Genomic DNA, 17267 nt, shown 5'->3' with positions numbered 1-17267 from the left:
TCCCACTCGCTCACGCTAATTGACGCTATGACGTTATCAATATTTGCGTTGGTAACTCTCTAACATACAGTTACGGTTGATATGCAGTCAAGGCTACATCAGTCTGTTTAAATCAGTGTCACTTGCTACTCGAAACAAGCAAGATGAGCATCATACTGATATCTCTGATTCTCGGAGCGCTTGTAGCTCTGTATTTCTACCTGACGCAAAATTTCAAATATTGGCAGAAACGTGGAATTCCGTGCCCGAATGGAGCCTGGCCAGTGGTCGGTCATATGCTGCCGGTAGTCTGCATGAGAACGACAGCCTCCGAGCATATTGCCAAAATTTACAAAGACTATAAAAACCAGAGTTTAGTTGGATTCTACAATTTTTCGTCACCGTCGTTGATAGTCATCGAACCAGAATTAGTGAAAACGGTGCTGCAGACGAACTTTGCGAGTTTTAACAAAAATTCCTTTCAGGCCGATCCGGATTTGGATCCTCTCGTGGCGCACAATCCCTTTTCTTTAACCGGTGATAAATGGCTAGCCGCCAGGAAACGTTTGACTTACGCGTTCTCCAGTATGCGATTGAAAATCCTACTGGAGAACGTTAAACCGGTGTGTGTGTTGTTCGAAAATTATCTGGACAGCAAAATAAGCAAAACTGGAAAGGTGGAGCTGGAGCTCAAGGATCTGTTTTCAAGATTCACCGCGCAAGTGGTGGCTAACGCTGGTTTCGGCGTGGACGGATATTGCTTTGACGATGAGAAAGAGAACGTGTCTTTTCGAAAAATCGGCGCTGCTATTCTAGAGCCAAATCTACGAACTAAAATCGTGTTTACCATAATATTTGTCGCCCCAGTGTTAAAAAAATTATTAAAATTAAGATTTATACCGAAGCACATCGATCACTTCTTTCGCACTTTGGTCGCGGAACTTATAGAGCAAAGAAGAACGGACAAGATACCCAGAAATGATTTTCTTCACTTGATGGTTGAATTGGAAAAGCTAGAAGGTGATAAATTTGACTTAGAGATAATAGCGTCTCATGCGTTGTCGTTTGTCGTGGATGGCTATGAGACTTCCAGTACAGTTATGAGTTTTGTCGTCTATCAATTAGCTACTCACTCAGAAGTACAGGAGAAATTACGCGAAGAGATTGTATCGGTGCTCAACAAGTACAATGATGAAATCACATACGAAGGCTTGAAGGAAATGACTTACATGGATCAGATTCTTAGTGAGACGCAGAGACTTACACCCGCGGCGGGATTCCTGACGAAGATTTGCACGGAGGAGTTCGAGCTAAAAGGATCCGACGGACTCGTGTGTCGCGTGCAGCCCGGAACTCAAGTTCAGATTTGCTTAGATGGTTTGCATAATGATCCTCAATATTGGAGTAATCCCGAGATATTCGATCCCGAGAGATTCACACCGGAAAATAAACAGAGCATTAACAGATTCGCCTTTCTTCCTTTTGGCGAGGGTCCACGTATCTGTCCGGGAATGAGGATGGCTGTGTTGCAAATAAAAGCGGGTCTGGCTGCATTCTTGAGAAAATACAGCTTGGAGCTTTCGCCTAAGACAAAAGTTCCCTTGGAAATGATCCCCGGTAGTATTTTACCATCCCCAATAGGTGGTTTATGGGCCACCATTAGAAAACTTTGATCGCAAATATCTTTATCTGTTAAAAATCGGATTTGAATTTTTTTTTAATGTCAAAATGTAAAATTTGTAAGAACTTTTTATGTAGAATAAAAAGTAATTTAGTATTTTGCTTGACCTTCGTAGCATCCTGAAAAGCAAACTCATGCGTAAATTATAGTATAAAATATATAGGTACAACGTGTGCGTTTAAAAAACAGAAAGATGAAATAAATATGAAATCTGCTAACTCTTTCGAATAACTTTTTTCGCTTATTATGTGCATTTATTTTATATTTATCATTTCAATCACGTAAATTGTTTTGTATATCGATATAAATCTTTTTTTGCATTTAATCACTTATTACATGTAGTAATCAATTTTTTATGTCCTCATAAAAACACACAACTTTATCGTTTGTATCTAAATATAAATGTAGTAGCACATTATCGAGTGGATGATAAACGCTTCTTGTAATATCCTGATAAACAAACTCATGCGTAAATTGTAGTATAAGATATGTACGTGTGTGTTTAAGAGACAGAAAAATAAAATAATATAAAATATACTAACTCTTTTAAATAACTTTTTCTTTATTATACATACTAATTTTATATTTTGTATTTTATTATTTTTACTGTATTTTTGACAAATTTAAATTAATTAAAAAATGTTATAATTTCAATTACCACATATTGTGCAATTATAAAAATGTTGTTGGATATATTACATTCTTCCAATCCAGTACCATTTCTTATCCCTTAGCAATAATTTTTTTCAATTATATTAAAATTGTAATTAAGTCTTTTAATGTGAAATACGTATATAGATAAATTTATGTAAAAATGCAACTGTTTAAATATTATCTATTTTTTACAAGTTTATTTTTATATCTGTATCTCGCGAGATATTGGTTTTTTTATTTTTTTTATTTTTAACAAACATATTTGTGTTTTCAAGAGATAACTTATAAAAGCGAGATATCTTTCATCAGCGCAGCAGTCAACGTTGATAGGTTTTCAAGAGAAGATTATACGCGCGTTTCTTTTTATGAAGTACAGTCAACATGGAAATCGTCATACTTTTCTTAATTCTCGTTGGAATCGTGGCGTATTACTTTTATCTGGTTAGAAATTATAATTACTGGCGTGATCGCGGTATTCCCTGCGCGAGGGATGTTCTTCCCGGATTCGGGCATATGTGGCCGGTGGTTTCCCTGAAGATGAGTATGCACGATCTCATCCGATGCATTTACGACAGTCATCCGAATTGCAGCATGGTCGGCTTGTACGATAAAACAGTTCCCGCGTTGGTTGTACGCGAGCCGGAACTAGTGAAGACGGTGATGCAGACGAACTTCGCGAGCTTCGCCGAAAATCAGTTGAAGCTCGATTCTCAGCTGGATCCGCTGCTTTCTCTGAATCCTTTCTTTACGGCCGGCAACGTGTGGATCACATCTAGGAAGCGCTTCACGCACGCGTTCTCCGGCATGAGATTGAAGTTGCTGTTTGACTGCGTAGAACGGGTGTGCGAGAAATTCGAGAACTACTTAGACCGGAAGCTGAAGAGCGGTGCGCTAGAAGTCGAGCTAAAGGACTTGTTCTCCAGGTACACCGGCGAGGTAGTGGCTGACGCTGCTTTCGGCGTGGAAGGTTTCTGCTTCGAGGATGATATTCGTCGAGAGTCTTTTCTCACGATCGGTAGATCGATATTTGAGCCGAGCTTCCTCAGCAAGATCGTGCAGACTCTTAATTTCTTTCTGCCCCAGTTCAACCGGATCTTCCAGATGCCGTTTTTGCCGAAAGAAGCGGATCGTTTCTTCCGCGACATCGTCAAACAGGTGTTGCAGCACAGACAGCGAGAGAGCGTGAGAAGGAACGACTTTTTTCAATTAATGATGGATCTGGAGAAAAGCGCGAACAATCACTACGACGAGGAAGTACTCGCCTCTCACGCTCTCGGCTTCTTCTTCGATGGTTACGAAACGTCCAGTATCACGATGAGCTTTATCGGCTACCAGCTAGCCCGACATCCGCAAATTGTTCAGAAACTCCGCGACGAAGTGGAGAGCGTGTTGGCTAGATATGACAATCAGCTGACCTACGAATCCTTGAAAGAGATGACATATATGGATCAGGTGATCAACGAATCGCAGCGGCTCTATAGCGCGTTGGCTATCTTCGGCAAGATCTGCACTGAAGAAATCGAGCTGAAGGGCTCGGACGGACTGTCCTGCCGTGTGCGACCGGGAACGCTCATCCTGATGTCCGTCGACGGCCTGCACAGAGACCCGAAATACTGGCGTGAACCGCATATCTTTGACCCGGATCGATTTGCAGCGGATAAAAAGGCGGAGATCACAAAATACACTTTTCTACCGTTTGGCGAAGGCCCGAGAATCTGCGTAGGTATGAGAATGGGTCTGTTGCAAATGAAGGCTTGTCTGGCTACGTTAGTAAGAAAGTATACCTTGGAGTTGTCGCCGAAAACCAAGGAACCCTTGAAGATGCTGCCTGGCAGTTTTCTAACGGCGCCTGTCGGTGGATTGTGGGTTAATATTAAACGTCTTTAGTTTCTCGTTTTGTATACTATTTTATTTATAATTCTTATAGTATATTGTCATAACTGCGTATATACATTTGAAATAAGTCAAAACACTTTTCCGGCAAGTGTATAAAACGATAATAATAATATATTGATACCCTGATAAAAATTCGATTATTTTAAACTTATTGCACTTCTTTTTCAAGACGAAGATATTTATCTGCGATGAATATAAAAATTCTGAAATTTTTTAAATATTTAAGTATTGTTAAATATTTTAAATATTGTATTAAACACGTATTTTTTCGATATGCGTGTTAATTTATTAAAAAATATATCTATCTCTATATTATATATAAAGTTTCCATTCTTTTTCAGAGATTTATCAAATAAATACGCGCTGCGCTCGTATATCAAAGTGTCGTTAGCGAATACAAGTTAATAAATAAATGTATGTCATGTTCAGGCTAAGCGAGTATAGTTGATACAAAAGAAATACCAATATTTAGCGTTGGAATTGACGCGGTTTGATCATTTTCATGAAATCAAAGTATGTAACAAATATTGAAAAATCTCTTTTGAGTTTTACTTAAATCCTGACCTTAGACGATTTATTAATTACTGATGTTATGTATTATTCTAGTAAAAATGTGTACTTTGATTCTTCGATTCGAGTGTTTTATATTTTACATAGCGCATAATTATAAACAAAATTCTATTTATCAAACTATAAATCGTCTAAAACAGTGATGGGAATTAGTTGCAACTTTCGGCTCGATTTTCTGGTTGACGCCTACTGTCCCTCTTTGCCGCTTGCATGCTAGCGCTAACAACGCACGTAACTAAGGCGCGCGATACTCAACCTCAGGAATGTCCATATCACAAATGCAACAAGTTAATAAATATGGGATATACAGGGTGATTCAAAATAACCTGATGTCCTTGCAATGCCATATTCTTGAGCAAATTCTGAGACGATTTTTCCTTTTACAAAATTTTGTCCAAAGCTTAATTTTCGAGTTGTAATTAAAAATAGCAACTTACGAGTTCGGTACAACGGGCAGGCAGGGACGCGCAACGTATAATGAGACTGTCAAGTGTTTACTATCGTCTCATGACACATTACACCGTCCCTGTCTGTCCGTTGTATCGGACTCGTAAGCAAACTATTTTCAATTATAACTCGAAAAGCTTTGGACAAAATTTTGTAAAAGGAAAAATCGTCTCAGAATTCGCTCAAGAATATGGCATTGCAAGGACATCAGGTTATTTTGAATCACCCTGTATATAAATTTCCACATCACCTGTGAGATACTATTGTTGAAGAATGCGTTAATAACAGTACCTCACAGGTGACGTGGAAATCTATTGTCTTATATTTATTATCTTATTGCATTTGTGATATGGACATTCCTAAGACTGAGTATCGCGCATCTTAATTACGGGTTGTTTGGTGACTCGTTACTAGAATACGAGCGGCAAGGAGAGGACAGTGGGCGTGAATCAGAAAATCGAGCCGAAAATTGCAACTAATTCCCATCTCTGGTCTAAAATAAGTCTTACATCAATAATTGCAAACAAGTGAGGCGATTTTTTTTGTATTCAAGCATCGAGCTTGCTTTGAAGTCCGAATCTATCAACGCGATTAACGGAATTCGGACCTCGACAGTGTGCAGCGTCCACAATTCTGCAATGCCGCTACCACTGCAAGCTCTTCGTAGCATTTTGATATGTCGGGCTCTGAGCGGAATAGAATTGCGAGTACCAGCGGCGGTACGCAACAATAGCACGGTCCTCGCGCACCAGGATGGGCTGTCGCTGAAACTGCTTGTGATTCCAGATCTCGACGTCGCGCTTGAACATCAGGCACTCGCCTAGAAAGACCACTTTCGCGTAGGGCGCTATTAGGGGTGGCGAGTAGATCTGATGGGTCACTCGTTGCAACAGCGGTTCGACCGGCGTGACCGTCTGCAGGATGCATATGCGGCCGAACGGCGAGTCGAGCATCAGCTCGACGTAGCCTGGTCCGGTCAATTCGACATACACGTCGAACGCGAGCAAGGTAAAGCGTTCCAGCAGAATTAGAGCGTGGCGCATCTGCATGCCGGCTTTGTGCTTCTCCCGCCTGGTGATTCCGTTCTCCGCGGGATGATTGGAAATCTGGTGAATCGACGTGCCGTTCAATTTCACTCGCACCTCCGCACTCGCCGCTTCCGTTTTCGCGTCCGTTTCTGCGTCCGTATCGGAATACGAGCAGTGCGGTCGCCACCTCGCGTTGGTCCACGAATGCCGTGCCAGCCAAGGCTTTAGCCAGCCAGAAAAAAACATTGCCGGACTGTGTAGGGCGTTGAGATGCGCGTAATCGGCCCCATTTTCAGCTATATCCTGCGAGCATTATTTTATATTACATTCCTCAGAATGTCAAACTTCTCGGAAATGACAAATAATCAAGATTATGTTTCAGACGAAACTTAAATTCTCTCCGGGAAGAAATAAGAACGCTTCGAATTTGATTTACTTTCATGCGTAAAAAATCTGAATATATTGATTTTGCAAACTGGGTATCAAGAAAGCCGATTGTATTGTAATTAAAAGCTATGCCTGATTTCGTAATTGTTAATTATGCGGCTATCGATGCAACTGACACCGTAATAGTAATGCGATAGCATAACAGCGTAATAGTCTGAGAATACATAAAGTCAGCACTAATCGAAATACGAAACGCACTGATCGAAATCCTGATGAAGAACTTTCACAAATTGAATTTACTAACAAAAAGCAAAAATTTAAAAATTGAAAAATTCAAAGAGCGACAAGAAGAAATCAATTGCCTCGTACGAACGGATCGCTTTATCCTAGTTTCCATGATAATTACATCGTGTTGGGGTGGTTTTATCAAATCAAATGCGCGACGAACCTGTATGTGACAGTTAATGAGGAATTCATTGCGACCTTGGAAGCGCCATGACCCGTTGGAGATGCATGGTTGCGGCTGGGGCTGCCAGTCCGGCTCGATGGATTCAGCGTGATACCAGACGAAGATGAGGTGGTTCACTTCGCAGCACTTCCAGGTTCTCACTCGCGCAATGTGCGGCACTGCAAATTATAAAAAAAAAGAATAAAATTAGAAACGACGCAATTGAATATTGCTACTGGTTCTGTTAATTTAATTTTTTCTTCTTAATCTTGAGTATTTCTCGATATAATAATAAAGTGAGAATTGCGAATAGTTGTATTAACACGCGATGTATCATGATACATGAATGAATGATTCATGAATCATGATTCGCGAAAAGCGGCCGATCAGATGCAAATATTTGTGTGTATGCACAAATAGACATCTCGATGCAGGAATGCAGTTTCAAGGTTGCGAAAACACCCGATATCTTGGTCGATGTACTTCGGGAGTGAAAAGGTAAATGGGTGCCGCTGTGCGCAATATGCGAAATTGAAAATATATAAAATTCTATCAATACCTTTTTCGGCATAAGGCACGTTGTCGCAGAAACCATCCGCTCCGCGAAACGTCCAGCTGTGAAAAGGACATTCCAAGCAATCTCCTTTGACACGACCACCCTCGGCCATATTCGCCCCCAAATGCGGGCAATACGCGTCTAAAATGTTGACAACGCCTTTTTCGGTTCTTGAAGAGAAATTGATAAAATATTATATAACAAATGCAGAGTGTCTTATTTCTAGATTAAATAACATATCTTCCGAAACTTTAAATTAATATAAAATTTCAAGAAATATTCAAAGAAATGTCAGTACAAATTAAACTAGACATATCATTTTAATTCAAAATTTTAATTAAATCTAATTAGATAATAAATAATAATAATTTTTTAATATTTCGTAAAATATAAAATAGCATCTAAAATAAGTATTACATTATAAAGATATATTTTTGCTTTACTTTCTAATTTTCAAACAATGGCTTTCGCTTTTATTTTCTACTAGGATATTTAATTTTAATTTTTTGTACATGAATTTTTTTGCTCGCGTCATTCAAACTTTATTTCATTCGTCGACGAAAATTCTGCACTCATACTGCACTCATACTGCACCTGAATACTGCAAAATTCTCTCCAAGAGCGGACACGTGTTTCACTTGATTCTTTTTTAACTGTAAACTTTCGAGCAGAACGAACCATCCGTTAGGATAAACCGGTGGTAGTTTACCCACCTTCCTATTTTTCGATCCCACACAAACACTACCGATTTTCCGATTTTCTGCTCGCAGATCCTATAACATAAATATGAAGCCGATAGTAGAACGAATAAATTTGGAATAAAATTTGCGTAAAGTCGTTTTCGAAGCCGCTACTCACTCTGATCCAATTAAACTTGAAAAAGTACGCGAAGTAGATGAGGGCCAGCAGGGTGCCCGCGATTCCGACGTACCATTCCAACATCGTCATTTTTGTGTCAAGCGATATCCCGCACTCTCGGTGTCCGTCTCCGGACTCTCTTATTCCGACAGGTGTAGGTAGATGCGGAGCTCACGAATCCTCGCTCCTCTTGACGCTCGCGCGTAATGTATATGGGAGGGATCGGAGGGCGAGAAGAGTGCGCGAGAGATAAACGAGATCGTGCAAAACAAAACGGCCAGAAACGATGAAGGAGAAGCAGACGGGAGAGACTGGATTAGAAGGGGAGAAAGAAGAAGAAAGAGAGAGTTAGACGGATCGGAAGGGCAAACAAAAGAGGGGAGGGATGGGGGAAGCTACCGGTGCAGTAGCCCGCGCGCGTGTTTGCCGGGAACGGGACAAGAAAAAAGGAGGACTCCTGACAAGATAGGACAGGATGGGGACAAAGACGACGGCGTGGCGTGCGCGAGGGAGAGAAGAGAAAAGGGAGAGAGGATGCGGCGATGGGCGCGCGGTGCAGTTACTTAGTTAGTATGTAAGCGCACGTGCGTGTGCGTCAGCGGCGACGGTGCGTATGCGAGACCTACAGCCGCAGGAATAAGGGACGGGGGAGTCTTTTACGCGAAGACGCGGGGAACGCAGAATACCCGGAGGGTACGCGCGAAGGTGGGGGCGCGCGGTGAACAGGACAGAAAGAAAAAGTAAAAGGACGATAGGGCTCGTCGCCGCGGATGACAAGGGAACGACAAGGGAAAGACTAGCCTTGGTGAACGGAGACGCGGAAAAAGAGACACCGTCGGGATCTCCTATAAGACTTTTCGGGTGACTGAAACGCACGGGAGGTCCATCCGACGGCTTATATACGCCGGCCGTCCTATCGACCGGCCGTATCTATCGAAATGCGTGTGTTTTTTCCCGAAGCGCCGCCGTTCGTCCGTCCGTTCGTTCGTCCGTCGCGATCGGCACGGCTGTTGTGTCACGTAAACGACTTGGTCATCCGATTATGTATGCCCGGCCACGGGCAGAGACGCGGGCGAGCGAACGAGCGGCTTATATATCGCGCCAACCTTATATCACCAGATCTAAAACAGCCCCGACTCCTCGTCTCCGTCTCCTCCTCGCGCTCTTGCCTCCTCCTCTTCTTCTTCTGCTTCTTCGTCCTCGTCGGGTTTCGACGTGTCTCCTTTTATCGAGGCTGTATATCGATCGATGCTGCAAGCTCGCCGACGTACATATACGCTCGCTCATACGCGCATACGTCCGTTCGTCCGCCCGTTCATCTGCTTAGCATATCGATCTCAGCGGACAGCATCGCCGGGAATTCACATTTATATTCCGACGTTCCGGCTGGTCTCTGCGCGCATCCCTCGCCACAGAACACAAACGCGTCTTCCTCCTTTACTCGCGAACATGTATTTCCTCCTGGATTTACCTTTCTTCCTTTGATACGACGAACGCACTACCGGACGCCGCCGACGACCGTGACTGACAGATCGCGTAGAACTTTCCCTCTTCTTCTTTTGGCCTGTCTTTCAGTTTTTGAAATGCTTACGCTCGTGAAATAGGAAACTTCGGCTTCGTTTTTCTAACGTCATCCAATGGGTGAATGCAACGCAAGATATCGCCCTTGATTATCGAAGCGAAATATGAGCAAAGACATATCGGATCGTATAAAGACAAGCTTCTAAGCAAGAATTATAATGTCGATCTGTCTTCCGCGTGTATGTTCTAAAAGTCATCATCAGTGTGCGATAATAATTAAAACAATGAAATATTTGCAACTAAAAAATTACGCTTATTCTGAAAACTATACTCGGAACGTCTATTTGAGAATCTCGAATTTCTAAATTGATTCCGATTCTTTAAATACGTTCTATTTCGTAAATTATAAATAATTCACAGATTTCTATCTCAAATTTGATGGCAAATTACAGATTATTTGAAATAATCTTAAAGAACTTTAAGCTCAATAGGCTACAGCGTTTTCTTTTACAATTTTCTGCGTGTTTCTTTGAATAGAAATGAATAATGGAAATATGCACATTTCCGGATGGAGAATAAAATATCACACACGGAAAGGATTTCCAACTTGCTTTTGTAATTTAAAAATCCGGGCCACTGTCGGTCACTGACTATCTTAAATATACTGGACAAGCGTGAGCGTGCAGTCGTTCGCAATCTCGGGGAGCAACGCGCTGCATCACCAATACTTGGAGACCAAATTAATTATTCAAACGTGTGTAGCAAGACGGAACTCTCCGGCGCGAGTGGCGATCGGCGGCATCGATAGCGGCCCTCATAAATCCACGAAATGACTCGTTTTCCTATTTATCAAGATGCCCATCTCCCTTCTTTTTTTTTTTCTTTCTCTCTGCCGTCGCCCGAGTCCGAAATTCTAACGCTCGCTTTGCGTCAGCTACGGCGTAATATTATTCGGTGAGACGCCAGTAATGAGATCGTTTGTGCGCTCGCTTGTTCGCGAAACCCGTGCCAGACGAACTAACATGCGTCGTGCTGCGTAGCCATAATCAAAATATTTGAACAATGCGTGAGTCCGAAAGTGCTTAAGCACCGTTTCACGGCAGAGGAACATCATCTTACAGTGATACTTAGAACGCGCAGTGATACTTATAAATTCCAAGAGTTTTTATCCACGAGAAAATGACTTAAGAATCTTAGAAAATGTTCAAGAATCTATAAAAGAAGTATTCGCTGAATTTCTGCGTGAAAGAACTCTAGTCTTTAATAATTAACTAAGAAATTAATTATTTATTAGTAACTAAAGTAGACATAAAAATAATAATTACCTCTTTGTTTTGTACATTGTACTTTCAAAAATATCAATCAACAGCATTATTAATATCAATTAATTAAGTAAAGCAATTACGGATATCGAAGAAGCAATTAAAGAATAATTTTCTGTTGCTATATGTTTTAACATTATTACTTTTATTCTCAGCGCCAACTTATGACTGGTGCACGACTGACTACGTGTATTGCGCCACATATATTTGATCGATATATTGACAAAGAACATTTAAATACATCATAAAAATGTAATTTAATTAACATCAAGTTATTATAAAAATATTCATTTACTCATAAATAATGAATAAAATTAAAAAATTCTAAAATTATAATTTTTTTTACTTGAGAAAAAATATTTATCACTTACGTCACATATTTAAAAAAACAGCAAACTTTTACAATATGTTAAATATCTGTATGAAATGTAAGGAAAGAATACAACACTTCTGTTGCGTGTGTAATAGTTTTGATAATAATTTAGTACAATTACAATAATTCCATATAAGATAATATTTTTTAAACACACATATTATTCAATTAACACCGATATATTTTACCTTAAATTCTTATATGGTTTAATATTATTAAATCATTGTATATAGTATTATATACCTAACACAGCAACAAAAATAAAAAAATAAAAAAATAAAGATGTGCTTCTTTTTATTTATACAAATATTTGTATATATTTTATAAACATATCCGTAAATTTTATTTTATTACAGTCATTTATTGTAAAAATAAGACACTTTTACAAGCATTTTATAAAAACTACACAAAGTCTTTCATTTAGTTAATTCTATTTAAAGTCAATATCAAACTATTATAAATACATATTAATATATGAAAAATTCTTAACAATTTTATATCAAAGGTGCAACTCGAAATCTACATCATCCTGACACGAATCAATACACAGGTCCTCCGTTAGAAAATTATTTTGATTTCCTCCATAACCACCGTATAAAAAAACTTCACATTTTCTGTTACTCGTATTATACCAATATCTCAACTGCTCGGCGCAAGAAGACCACCATCTGCACCTTTCACCATAGTCACGAAAAGTATTACAAAAAGCAGGTCCTGCAAGACAGAAATACATTGTGCAAGAACTTAAATCACAACGCATGCAGTGAACTATGAAAAAAAATATATCAGTTTATACACAGTTTAATATTTATTCTATTTATCCAGTAAAATTAAACAGACAATTTTATATTTCTGATATTTGTAGCAATTTATGATAACCAAATATATACATTAAATAGTAATTAACAATTTGAGTTTTCCAAATTATATGAAAAGTATCATAATAGCAAATAAAATAAAAGATTATACTGTGCGTGTACAATGTAAGAGAAATAAAACGCTTTTATAACGCTTCCTTTAATTTTAGTGTCTTACGTGAACGGGATTCCTCTCTTTTTGATGGACGCATGTATACCGTGCTAAACGTGCTGAAGGTGACAAGCATGAATAACAAGCTTATTTTGAAACTCATCTTCTTATGCGTTGTCTTGATCAATATAATATATGCTTCTCTGAAAAGTTTATTATCAATAATTAGTATACGGACTGATCTGAAATTACATAAATTTAATTTTGATCATAACATCATATATAAAAAAAGATTAATGTACAGACAAGTGAATCATAAAATCCAATCTGATTTATGTACATGAATTTATAGTTGTTTCAACAGAGAACGTAAGTTTATTTGTTCTTTACAATAACTTTAAATTGTATAATTAACACTGTTTATTATTTATCACGTGCATACATATTCCAAAAAAATGAAATATAGCTCTGTAGAGAAAATGTGAATAACATTGTAAAATATTAACGGCTATTCTTTCGATATGCTTCCTATGTAAGAAACTACCGCAAAGTTATGATTGTGTCTATTAGTCTTATTCGTACGAATGGAATTCGTACGTTCGGCATTATTCGGTTTTCGTCGCGATTAAAGCATAAGATAATTATAGCGTGAAAAATCTTTGCGTTGTAGTTACGATGCGTGTATGAATATTAAACACATCACTTTGACAAAAGAAGACGTTAGTGCATAAGATATACTTATACAAGAGCAAAAATTATCCATATTATATCCATTCTTGCTGAATAAAGAAGAAAATTTTATGTCAAAAATAATTTTGTATTACTGTGTTACACATGTGAAAAACATAGTAAAAATTTTTATAATTCTTTCATGGTCTGCAACTACTGCCGTACATAGTAACTTTTCATATAAAATCTTCTCCGTGATATAAAACATGTTAAACTAAATTCTTTGTTTGTCATCTCTTTTACTTTTCACAAAACTGCATATAACAAGATAGTTATTGAAAAAATAAAAAAACGAGAACCGTTTAAATAATGTTAAAAGGTTAAATTTTAATATTTTTAAGTCTAATTGAATAGTAAAAGTAAATTTAACGTACGATAAAATTGATTAAAGATTACTTACCAAGTTTTAGTAGATTTCTTTTCTTAAGAAGAATCAAGTTTGATATGTCCAAATTTCTGACCTAATCGTACATGTCTAAGTAAATCGCGAGATCAGGAGACGTCTGTTACCCATAGACGACTAAATGTAACAGCATACAGGATCGCAGTCGATCCTTCGCCGATTCCTCTTTCTATAATCATAGAGCTTGCGCATTGTCTACTAATAACGTGGCTGATAAATTACGAATATCATCGTTGTGATACACCGTATGGTATGGTTTTCTTAGGATGCCTATTGCAAATATCACGATGCTCGCACTAAATAATTGCAATAATGATAATCTGAACCATACACTCATCATAAAGTATATAAGTATAATATTTCATAAATAATATAATAATGCAACAATATTATACATTTCGTATTATTTTATTTTTCAATAAAACGTTTTCTTGCATCTCGATACAGATGTTATTTACTTTATTTACATTGTTGTAATTTCAAGATTACACATCATAGTTTGAGTCCAACCAATTAAAACTAAGTTTCGCGAAGCTTTTACATCGAATGTCGTCTATAAATTATGAAACGCTAACTTCGTTCAATTTTCGTAAAAAAAGAATAGAAAGTATACAATATTTTTAAATTATATAGATATCTCAAAAAACGTTGATTGTTCTTAATTAAAATTACATGTTTTGATGTTTTTAAATTATTCTACATAGTATAATGTATTCAATGTGTGTAAAAATAAAAAAAACATAGTAAACAAAGTAAAATAAAAATGAGAGAAATGTTTGGTTTTCCTTACACTTATATATTTCAACGGATTTAATTTTGTTACAATTAATTCTTGTAAAAATAAAGAATTTGTATTAATATCTGATTAGAATTTTATACAGTTTTACATTTCCAATTAAAACTTATTTGGAGGTGTATTTTCCGACAAAATGCAAATTTTTCGGCACAAGCGTTCATTATTGAATTTGTTAGCATTTTCATCACAACTTTTCACACAAACATTCTACATTTATTTTTTATGTTGTCATCATAATATTTCCTTTAAAAGTGATTGCGATCTTTTAAAAGAATCTACGTTGTAATTATAATCGCATCATCAAACTATAAACTCGATGCAATACATACTAAACGAAGTATTACAAACGCACCAAATATTCAACACCTATTAATTTTCATAAAGACTCAAAAACTTAAAATTTTATCCACGAGAAAAAGAGAGCAATTAATGAGCGTTTTTTCTAGAACAGATTTTAAAGAAAATTAAAAAATTAAAATATGGGTATTTGCTAAGTAAACAGTGATAACAGTTTTCGTATAACAGCATTATTAATATTAATTAATTAAGTGAAGCAATTACAAATATCAAAGAAGCAATTAAGGAATAATTTTCTGTTGTTATATGTTTCAACATTATTACTTTTATTTCCAGCGCCAACTTATGACTGACCACGTGTATTGCGCCACATATATTTGATCGATATATTGACAATGAACATTTAAATACATCATAAAAATGTAATTTAATTAACACCAAGTTATTATAATATTAATCCACTCATAAATAATAAATAAAATTAGGAAATTCTAAAATTATAATTCTTTTTACTTGAAAATGTTTTCTATTTACCTTACATATTTAAAAAAGCATATTCAACTTTAGCAATATGTTAAATATCTAAATACAATAAGAAAATACAATACTTTTGTTGCATGTATATAATAATTTTGATAATAATTTATCCCAATTACGATAATTTCATATTAGATAATGTTCTGTAAACCAAAATAATATTTCAATAAACAGTGATTAAGTTTTTATTTAAATATTATACGCTTTAATGTTATATTAAATTATTGTATGTAGTATTATATAAACCGAAAAAAAAAAAAAAAAAATTAATTAAAAAGTACTTTTGTTTACTTACACATATATTCATACATATTTTATATACATACCCGTACATTTTATTTCATTAGTCATTTATTGTAAAAATAAAACACTTTTATATAAGTATTTAATAAATACTTTACAAAGTCTTTCATTTGGTACTTCAATTTAAACTCATTAATAAACTCTTATAAATACATATCAATATATGGGAAAGTCTGAACCATTTTATATCTAAGGTTTATTTTGAATTATCTCTCTCTAGAGCACGCGACTAAACAATCTTTCCAAGTTAGAAAATTATTTTGATTCCCTCCGCAACGACTGTACATGAACATTTCGCACGTTTTCTTTTCCCGATCATACCAAAATCTAAATACACCACGTGGATTGTAAGGATGGCAACTACCACGGTCATAACTATCATTACAATAAGAAGGTCCTGTAAAAAAGAAATACATTGTGCAAGAACTTAAATCATAACGCATTCAGTAAACTATGAAAAAAACATACCAATTTATATACACAGTTAAATATTTATTCTATTATTCCAGTAAAATTAAACTGACAACTCCATATTTTAGTAATTTATAGCAATTTATGACAATTAATATATATGCATTAAATAATTATTAACAATTTGAGTTCTCTAAATTACATGAAAAGTATCATAATAGCAAATAAAATAAAAAATTACTGTGCATGTACAGGGTGCTTCCGCAACATACAGATCAGTAAGTCGGGTTGCCTATTTGTTTATCGGCAGGGGCATGCTTTACCGGCCGTGCAGAATAAGGTTAGATCGCAAGTCCGGCGGAAAATAAGGCAAAAGAAATTTGAGTTTTACCATTCTGGTATAGTGTAAGATTCAATAATATATATATAATAAAATATATATATAATAGGAGTTGTTTAATAATAGAAATATTAATAACGACATAATAATAAAATTAGTAAACATTAAACGATTATTAAACAAATAACACAATTTACAAAATAAATATAAATAATATTTTTTTAATAAATAAATAAATAATAAAGGTTATTAATAATAAGGTTATTAATAATTAACAATTAAAGATTAATAAATTAAATAATTTTTTTATTTAAATAATAATAAATGTTAAATAATAATAAATGCTTATAATAAATGTTCAATTAAACTACCATCTTCTTCTAAACATAACATTATTCTGCGCATAAAATTTTCTCGCACTCTATTTAATATGGCAGGAGTGATTTCTGCGCATGCGTTTTGTATTTTATTTTTCAAATCTTCTTGATTTGCTGGCAAAGTTTCATAGACTTTATTTTTTAAATATCCCCACACAAAAAAGTCCATGGGCGTAAGATCTGGAGACCGTGGTGGCTACTCCTGAGGACCATGAAACTCGATCCATCTCCGCGGAAATTTTCTATTAAGAATTGTTCTCGCTATAAGAGATGTGTGAGCGGGATGTCCATCTTGTTGGAAAACCATTTCTAGCCTATTGGCTAGTGGCACATCTTCCAAAAGCTCGTCGAGTCGGTGGAGAAGAAATTGCGAATAATAATGTGC

The 17267-nt window shown here is 36.3% G+C and overlaps 3 protein-coding genes across 3 annotated transcripts; 2 read left to right on the top strand and 1 right to left on the bottom strand.

Moving 5' to 3' along the window:
* Window positions 1-50: 50 nt before the first annotated feature.
* Window positions 51-2353, top strand: LOC105674664 (cytochrome P450 6a2-like). Its single transcript, XM_012371166.2, has one exon. It carries the CDS (start codon window positions 144-146, stop codon window positions 1650-1652), a length of 1509 nt encoding a protein of 502 aa, XP_012226589.1. The 5' UTR covers window positions 51-143; the 3' UTR covers window positions 1653-2353.
* A 239-nt stretch (window positions 2354-2592) lies between these two features.
* Window positions 2593-4747, top strand: LOC105674666 (cytochrome P450 6j1-like). Its single transcript, XM_012371168.2, has one exon. It carries the CDS (start codon window positions 2696-2698, stop codon window positions 4199-4201), a length of 1506 nt encoding a protein of 501 aa, XP_012226591.1. The 5' UTR covers window positions 2593-2695; the 3' UTR covers window positions 4202-4747.
* A 135-nt stretch (window positions 4748-4882) lies between these two features.
* On the bottom strand, window positions 4883-15837 carry nvd (neverland). The gene is made up of 7 exons (XM_067347684.1): window positions 13819-15837; window positions 12756-12892; window positions 8505-12434; window positions 8241-8419; window positions 7650-7816; window positions 7091-7269; window positions 4883-6558 (listed from the first exon to the last, which is right to left on the bottom strand). The coding sequence occupies exons 3-7, from the start codon at window positions 8592-8594 to the stop codon at window positions 5872-5874; spliced, it is 1302 nt and encodes a 433-aa protein (XP_067203785.1). The 5' UTR covers window positions 8595-12434; window positions 12756-12892; window positions 13819-15837; the 3' UTR covers window positions 4883-5871.
* Window positions 15838-17267: the final 1430 nt, after the last annotated feature.

This window comes from Linepithema humile, chromosome 1, assembly GCF_040581485.1.
Source record: "Linepithema humile isolate Giens D197 chromosome 1, Lhum_UNIL_v1.0, whole genome shotgun sequence".
NCBI classification, from domain to species: domain Eukaryota; kingdom Metazoa; phylum Arthropoda; class Insecta; order Hymenoptera; family Formicidae; genus Linepithema; species Linepithema humile.
The sequence above is the reverse complement of the archived record's forward strand: the minus strand, read 5'-3'. Positions and strand labels throughout refer to the sequence as shown.

Bases quoted from the DNA above. Each gene is read 5' to 3' on its own strand.
- nvd (XM_067347684.1), bottom strand. From the start codon at position 8,594: ATGACGATGTTGGAATGGTACGTCGGAATCGCGGGCACCCTGCTGGCC. The intron at 8,420-8,504 runs GTGAGTAGCGGC...TTTATGTTATAG, and splicing joins TCAAGTTTAATTGGATCAGA to GATCTGCGAGCAGAAAATCG. The intron at 6,559-7,090 runs GTTCGTCGCGCA...TAATGCTCGCAG, and splicing joins TCATTAACTGTCACATACAG to GATATAGCTGAAAATGGGGC.
- LOC105674666 (XM_012371168.2), top strand. From the start codon at position 2,696: ATGGAAATCGTCATACTTTTCTTAATTCTCGTTGGAATCGTGGCGTAT.
- LOC105674664 (XM_012371166.2), top strand. From the start codon at position 144: ATGAGCATCATACTGATATCTCTGATTCTCGGAGCGCTTGTAGCTCTG.